The sequence below is a fragment of the Mercenaria mercenaria genome, chromosome 13, assembly GCF_021730395.1.
Source record: "Mercenaria mercenaria strain notata chromosome 13, MADL_Memer_1, whole genome shotgun sequence".
Lineage (NCBI taxonomy): Eukaryota > Metazoa > Mollusca > Bivalvia > Venerida > Veneridae > Mercenaria > Mercenaria mercenaria.
The window spans coordinates 15,025,082-15,033,350 of record NC_069373.1 but is presented as its reverse complement, the minus strand read 5'-3'; the positions used below and the strand labels follow the sequence as shown (position 1 = coordinate 15,033,350).

Below are 8,269 nucleotides of genomic sequence, written 5' to 3'. Positions count from 1 at the left end.
GTTTAGTCCTATGGGGAAAGCTTTTTGACGCTTTAAGTAATCACCCCGCACCGTATCTCTTATTTTTCCTTGCAGGGAAGAAAACTTGGTCTGGTAATATTTGATTTTTCTTTCCCAATTTAATACCCCCTCACCCGGCCCCACCCCAGTTCCCGAATCGGCAAATAAAACCCCCCCCAAAAAGGGAGTCAGAACATTGCCTTCAAAAGGGCCTACCCTTCCCAAAACTGGGAGGGGCCGCACATGCCACAGCAGCCGGGGCATTTAAAAAACACTTGGGAAAGCCCATTTTCGTTTTTTGCCTTGGGAAACGTTTTTCCGCCCCCCGCGCTTTTGGAAGGCCCGAAACGAATTGACCACGGATACCTCTATCTTTGGGAAGCCCCCGGGCTTTCTAAGGCCCTTTAAAATCGTGTGAAAAGGGCCCCATTTTCCTTTGAGTCCCCTGGGATAAGCTTTTTTTACGCTCATGTAAACACCCAGCCCCCGTATCTTTAAATTTTTTGTATGCAACGTATAGAAAAAATTTTCTGTTTTAAAAATATGATTTACTACGAATTTTCCCCTAAACCCCCGCCCTAACCAGTGCACCGAATCGGGCCTGTTTAACCCCCCCAAAATGTAAAATTTAGAACATTGCCTTTAAAAGGATACCCTCCATATCTAGGAGGAAATGAACCTAAAACCCCAGCAGCCGGAAATTAAAAAAACCCCTTGTAATGGATTTTTTGTTTCTGCCCTTTAATCTTATTCCCCTGCGCTTTTTTGGAAGCCTGAAAAAAGAATTGGGGCCACGGGGTTTTCAAAGGCAAACAGCCCCACTTTCTAAGGCCCTTTAATACTGTGAGTCCTAAATTTAGTTGAGCCTTTGCGGATAAGTTTGTGACAGTTTTTGTAATAACCCCCGCCGGATCTCTTATTTTCTTTTGCAGCGTTTTAGAAAACCCCTTTTTCTCGGGAAAATTTTTTGATTTTTCTCTGAATTTTATAACCCTCAAACCCCGCCCTAACCAGTGCACCGAATCGGGAAAGTAACCCCTCAAAATGTAGATCAGAACATTGCCCCTCAAAGGGATACCATCCTATCTGGGAGGGGGGAAAAACACATAAGGGGACAGCAGCCGGGCCCTTAAAAACACTTGTAAGCGATTTTGTTTTGCCTTGAAAAAGGTTTCCGCTGCGCTTTCGGGGTTTAAACGAAAAAGACCCCGGGGTATATTTAGGTCCGCGCCCGGGGTTTCTAAGGGTTTCAATATCCGGGGTGAGGTCCTCATTTTCGTTGGTCCTATGCGGTAAGCTTTGGGACAGCTCTAAGTATCACCCCCGCCCCCGGATCTCTTATTTTTATATGCGCGTATAGAAAAACCTTTTTCCCCTTAAAAAATATGATTTTAATCCGGGAAATTTATACCGTCACCCTGCCCTAACCAGTGAACCCCAATCGGAAAGGAAAACCCCAAAAAGTAGATGAGAACATTGCCTTTAAAAAGGGATACCATCCATATTGGGGGACAGAACATAAGCCACAGCAGCCGGGGCATTTAAAAAAACCCTTGGAAAGCGATTTTTTTTTCTGCCTTGATCGGTTTTAAACCCGGGCGCTTTGGGGAAAGGGTGGGAAAAGAAAATTTACCACTGGGCGAATTCTTTTGGTTTATAGCCGCCCGATTACTAAGGCTTTCAATATCGTGTGAGGTCCTCAAATTTTGTTTGAGTCCTTGCGGGTAAAACTTTGTGAAGTCTAAGTTTAAACAAACCCCGCAAACCCTATCTTTATTTTTCCCCATGCCCGCGTATAGAAAACATTGCTCTGTAAATATTTTGATTTTATCCGAATTGATACCGTACCCTGCCTACCCCCTTCACCCCAACGGCCCTGAACCCCCCAAAAGTAGATCAGAAATTGCCTTCAAGGTACCATCCAATTGGGAGGGACAGACAATAAAACCACAGCAGCGGACATTAAAAAACATTGTAAGCGATTTTCGTTTTGTGGGCTCGTTTACCGTGCGCTTTGGAAGGCTGAAACGAATTTCCACTGGCGTATATTTGGTCATAGAGCCCGATTTAAGGCTTTCAAAATGTGTGAGGTCCTCTTTTCGTTGAGTCCATGCGGATAAGCTTTTGAAGCTTAAGTAATCACCCGCACCGTTCTCTTATTTTTAAAATGCAGGTAAAAAACATTTTTCTGTAAAAAATATGATTTACTCCCAATTTATCCGTACCCTGCCTAACCGGCACCGAATCGGCCATGTAACCCTCAAAAAGTAGATGAGAACATTGCCCTTAAAAAGGTTTTCACCCTTCTGGGGGGGACAGACACTAAAGCCACAGCAGCGGACATTAAAACACATTGAATGCGATTTTCATTTTTGCCTTTACTCGTATACCGGTGCGCTTTCGGAAGGCTGAAACGAATGAATGGGAAAATCTTGGTTAGCAGCCCGACTTCAAGTTTCAAATCGTTGTGAGGGCCTATTTAGTTTAGTCCTATGGAAAGCTTTGTGACAGCTCTAAGTAACACACGCACCCTTTCTTTTTTTTTTCTATACAACATATAGAAAACATTTTCCGTAAAATTTGATTTTCCAATTTATACCCCCCCCCGCCCCAACCAGTGCCCCGAATCGGTCAGTCCCCCCCAAAATGTAGAAAAGAAAAAATTTTCCCTTCAAAGGTATACCCCCATATTGGGGGGGGAAGAAAAATAAACCAAGCAGCCGGACATTAAAACAACCCCGTTAAAGCGGTTTTCATTTTGCCTTGACTCGTTTCCGTGCGCTTTTGGAAGGTGAAACAAAATTACCGCTGGGTTTCTTAGGTCTAGCAGCCGATTTCTAAGGTTTTAATGTGTGAGGTCTATTTCGTTGGTCCATGGGAAAGTTTGTGACAGCTCTAAATAATCACCCAAATATAGAACAAAACTTTCCCAGTGCGCTATCTTTTAGTCAACTTTATTGGTAATGAAAAAATTTACTAAATCTCGCATCTAACGATACTATGACTTGTTTTATACGTGTAAATCCATAAGATATGTGTCTTTATGTATAAGTTTAGCTTTTAAACAGTTTTTTTTTATTTAAATTTTGTAAATGGAAAGGGTAAAGTTTATGCAATCACAATGTTCACCCCGTAGACATGTATTTGCAATTACTTGCTTAGATGTTAAAGCATTTTCAAAGACAAAGGATTCTTGTCCCCATTTCCAAGCTTTTGATTTTTTTTTTATAAAATTTTTGTTGCCTTTTTACTATCACTTATTGCATTAAAATGCTAAAGTAATATATGGTGGAAAGGTCGTACTTTAAGGTTTTACAATGCCCCCCTGTTTATAAAAAACTGGTGGGGGTTTTGTAGAAGTCGTAGGGGTGTTGTCATTACACGTTCAGGAGCCCCTTTAAAACAGAGGGACCCCACTTTAACAGGGTTTTTCGATTCCCTAAAAAAAAAGATATTTACTATAAACAGAACTTTTCCACGTGGCTATATGTTAGTCAACATATTGGTAATGAAAAAAATTAAAATCTCGGATCAAACGAACTTGATTTGATTATAGGTAAATCCCAATAAGAATGTGCTCTTTATGTTAAGCGTAGCTTTTAACACGGGTTTTTTTAGAACTGATGTAAAGGGGAAAGGGTTTGGTTTATTTAAATCAAATTTAGGTAGTACAGTTTTAACGTAATTTAAGTATCACTTTCTATTTCTTTATTAAAAATAGGGCCTCTTAAACATGTCAATCCAAAAAGACTTCAAAATTAACTCATAACAAAAAAATATAGAAAAAAAAAGAAAAAATTATAAAATAATTAATAAAAGAAACAGAAAAACAAACAACAATTAAACCCTGTTAAGATTTTACGTTTTGGAGGCAGGAACAGCAGCATACCCGTGGGGATGGGTAAACCCGTATCCGGAAACCAAGGGACGTAGCTGTATCAAACTTCTATGGATTTTAGGACCCCGGGCGGGGGGATTTTTATTCCGCCAATTATAGATCCGGTACCCGTTCAAAATACAAAGTAAATAACCATGCGGTTTCAGATGTCCCAACAAATTGCCTCTTAGTGCATTATACATGTCGAAGTAAAATATGAAACCTTTCTTTTATTCAGTGGAGCTTTGGCGTTTCCTTTTTTAAGATTCCTTACATCGTTTCATTTCAAAAATATGAACGCCCCTTTCAAAGGAAAGCAAAATACGTCCCCAAAATCTAACCAGTAGACAATGAAGAGAAGTCTAAAGACTATATTTTGGGTGTGTGTGTGTGAGCGGGGTGTTTAAACTAATGACAGAACTCAATTTGGGTGCTGACCTTTACCTCGGCAAAAATTCGGCGCTTATATCGTCTCATGCCATATCTTATGTCAAAATTTTAAGCAGTTACCCTTTAATTTGGGAAAAGTTTTGCTCTGGACACAAAAAATGAGGATATTTGATTTTAGTACCTTGACCCGACCCGCATATGAGCTCGCACATTGTCTTTCGCCCCCCCTGCCTAATGCCAAAATTAAATCAAAACTTAAATTTTTTTATGTTCTGCAAATCATTAGATGGCAAATTTTCATTTTGGGTCCAGTGGACCTTGACCTTTTCTTTAACCTACAGTACCGATTCATGCACTTAACATATCGACTCCTCGCCACCTCCATTTTATGCCAAGTTTAAAGTTAATACCTTGAATGGTTATTGATATATGCTCTGGACACGAAATATGACAGATAGACGGAGAGACGGAGAAACAGACACACCGTCACACGCACGCATCGTCACAAAATACATCTGTTTTTCCAAAACAGGCGTATCGAAAGTACATCTTTCAAAAAAATTTGATATCAAACCTCCAGATTGTTAAAAAGTGATTCAATAGTGATTTTTTTTACCTGCGATAGCAGCTCCAGAATCATGTCTCGGTATAACTAGATCTGTCACGTGATGCCATTCGCCATCAACCGCGTCATACCTGTCTATAGCGGAAACGCTGCATAGAAGTGAGTTCTTCGCCTCATACGTCCTAGTAGCTCCACCACAGAGGTATAGTTTGCCATTTACATTGACCAGGTTTGAGAAACATCGTGGAAACCTTAACGGGTGTAATTTGGTCCAGCTGCATTTAAGAAAATATTGTACTTTTGTTACAAATGCAAACGCCAGTAATCATGACGCACATGTATAATGCAGAAAGGAGACAAGTGCCTTCTTTATTCATATGCAGATGTCTCCTTTCTGCATTAACCCCACGAATTTTCTGGTATATAACTCGGAGCATTACTGCAAATATGATTTTACAGTTGAAGCAATAAAAACGCAGAGCATTTGTAGCCAAACGTAAGTAAACATGATTCAGATTGCATCAAACATTACTATACAAAATTTTTAGTACATCCTTCCTGTGAGTAAAACACAGAACGAAAGAAATCATGGCTCAGAGCATTATTATACACAGTTTTGCCTAACACGTTCCAAATCAAAGAACCCAGAGCATTTGCTGAAACGGCCTAATACGTCTAAAATGCATAGCATTTATAAGCAAACAAAAGTTGACATGACTCCGAGCATTGCTATACACAGTTTTGCGTAAATCATCCATGTTCACCGGGTTTATTATCAAACGAGATATAAGAACATGCCGTTGCCTCAATTTGAGTGTACTAAAGTAGAGAAAGCATCTCCCGAGAGATTGATTGGTGCCCGAGTCCGCTAGAGGGTGACCACCAACGTATCCCCTGGGACTCTGCAGATCTATAACAGGAAATAAAAAAACATAAAAAATGAGTTAAAAGTTAAACCATAGCTCTTATATCTCTTTGCGTATTTTTTATCTATTACATACCCATTTGATATGGTATTGTAGCTGTATACAGTATTGAGCACATGCAACGCAGATGGGTTGTTTCTGTTAGTCCCTATGCCGCCGGTCACAATCATCCGGGAACCAAGGGTAACCGCGCTAGCCGCGAACATTGGTTCAGGTAGAGACGGAACGAAGTACCAACCGTCTGTCTTCGGATCATAACTTTCCACTGACAGCAGCACACTATGAATGTTAAACGGAAAATAAAGAGGTTATTTCCTTTTAATTGTAATGCCATTCAAATGTAATAAGAGTATGCGGTGGAATATTAAATTTTGTTATAATGAAAATTTAATGTAAATGAAAATTGAAACCAATGTAAATTAAGAGGCGCAATATCGGAGTACATGAAAGAAGTTGGTTCTGAAGGAATCTACCTTACGTAGTGATAACCCGCAGCCCCTCCCTCAACCCTACCCCGACCATAGAGTTTATGAAGAAGTTTGTGCGTTTGTTTTTTTGTGTGTGTGCGTTGTTGTATTTTACAATTTCAGTACATTGACCCCTTGATCCTGCATTCTATTGTAGTTACATAGTAGTATGTATTTTGTTCACAATATAACTGTCGTCTAAAGCATCGTGACTGATTTTTCTGTTTTGACTGAATGAGAAATACTAAGTACATACCCTACCCGGATCCCTAAAAGGGAATTACATTTATTGCAGCTTTGATAACCATTTTCTAATCTCTTTTGTCGAAGTAGATTAGGCACTTAAAGAAGCTTTAATTTCATACATGAGCCGCGCCATTAGAAAACCAACATTGTGTGTTTGCGGCCAGCATGGATCCAGACCAGGCTGCGCATCCGTGCAGTCTGGTCAGGATCCATGCTGTTCGCTTTCAAAGCCTATTGCAATTAGAGAAACTGTTAGCGATCCATGCTGGTCGCAAACGCACTATGTTGGTTTTTTCATGGCGCGGCTCACATAAGTTTTAAATGACTACTGAATGTAGCTAACAAAACAGGACTATCTAAATAATATTGTCTTTAAAAGAACATATTCACTATTGTACATTGTATATCCTTGAAAAAATAATGTCATTACCTGTCATATTTGCCTCTGCCACCAATTACATAAATTTGTCCTTTCAACGCGCATGCGCAATGACTATGTCTGTAAACATTCATGTCGCTGATTTGGGTCCATTTCTTTGTGTCCATGTCCATTCTGAACACAGTATTTCTAGGTACAGAAGAAACCTCTTCATTGCATGGCTCACTTCCCCCTATAACGACAGAAAGATGCATTTCACGTTTAGAAAACGTAGTGTCTGCTATTCTCACTACCGCTGTTTTAAAATTCTATTCCGCAAGTAAGGGAAAATTTTCTTCACATGAAATGGAGGTTTAGATCGAGACAAAATGAATTTGACATGCTCAGCTTTAATTACCCGACATTTTCGTGATACATATTAATGACGGACGTGTATTAATCTATAAGACAGAGCTGATTGTATTTACCTATAAGATAGAGGTATCTGAATTAATCTATAAGACAGAGGTGATTGTACTTACCTATCAGATAGAGGTATCTGAATTAATCTATAAGACAGAGGTGATTGTATTTACCTATCAGATAGAGGAATCTGAATTAATCTATAAGACAGAAGTGATTTATTAACCTATAAGATAGAGGTAACTGAAATAATCTATTGTACCTACCTATAAGTTAGAGGTATCTGAAATAACAGAGGTGATTGTATTTACCTATAGGATAGAGGTAAGTACTTACTGAATTAATCTATAAGACAGTTCTAAGTGATAAGGTAGAGGTGATTGTATGCAAGTACCTATAATATGAGGGTGATTGTATTTACCTGTTAGGTAGAGGTGATTAAGTTCACCTGTTAGATAGATGCGATTGTATTTACCAGTACGATGGAGGTTACTATATTAACCAAAAAGATAGAGGTGATTGTATGTACCTATAAGACGGAAGTGATTGTATTTACCTGTAAGATAGAGGGGTTGTATTTACCTATAAGACAGAGGTGATTGTATTTACCTATAAGACACAGGTGATTGTATTTACCAGTAGGATGGAGGTTATTATATTAACCAATAAGATAGAGGTGATTGTATGTACCTATAAGACAGAGGTGATTGTATTTACCTATAAGACAGAGGTGATTGTATTTAACTATAACACAGAGCTGATTGTATGTACCTATAAGACAGAGGTGATTGTATTTACCTATAAGATAGTGGTGATTGTATTTACCAATAAGACAGAGGTGATTGTATGTACCTATAAGACAGAGGTGATTGTATTTACCTATAAGATACAGCTGATTGTATTTACCTATAAGATACAGCTGATTGTATTTACCTATAAGATAGAGCTGATTGTATTTACCTATAAGATAGAGCTGATTGTATGTACCTAGCTGATTGTATTTACCTATAAGATAGA

At 38.9% G+C, this 8,269-nt stretch overlaps 1 protein-coding gene across 1 annotated transcript; it reads right to left on the bottom strand.

Annotated features, from left to right (window-relative positions):
• Positions 1-4,848: 4,848 nt before the first annotated feature.
• On the bottom strand, positions 4,849-7,104 carry LOC128547672 (beta-scruin-like). Its single transcript, XM_053520747.1, has 3 exons — positions 6,902-7,104; positions 5,834-6,037; positions 4,849-5,107 (listed from the first exon to the last, which is right to left on the bottom strand). The coding sequence occupies exons 1-3, from the start codon at positions 7,102-7,104 to the stop codon at positions 4,864-4,866; spliced, it is 651 nt and encodes a 216-aa protein (XP_053376722.1). The 3' UTR covers positions 4,849-4,863.
• Positions 7,105-8,269: the final 1,165 nt, after the last annotated feature.

What these genes read in the sequence shown, in the direction of transcription:
- LOC128547672 (XM_053520747.1), bottom strand. Translation starts at nt 7,104, where the DNA reads ATGCATCTTTCTGTCGTTATAGGGGGAAGTGAGCCATGCAATGAAGAG. An exon ending in GGCAGAGGCAAATATGACAG is followed by an intron (nt 6,038 to 6,901) that starts GTAATGACATTA and finishes TAACATTCATAG; the next exon opens with TGTGCTGCTGTCAGTGGAAA. An exon ending in TACAATACCATATCAAATGG is followed by an intron (nt 5,108 to 5,833) that starts GTATGTAATAGA and finishes TCTTAAATGCAG; the next exon opens with CTGGACCAAATTACACCCGT.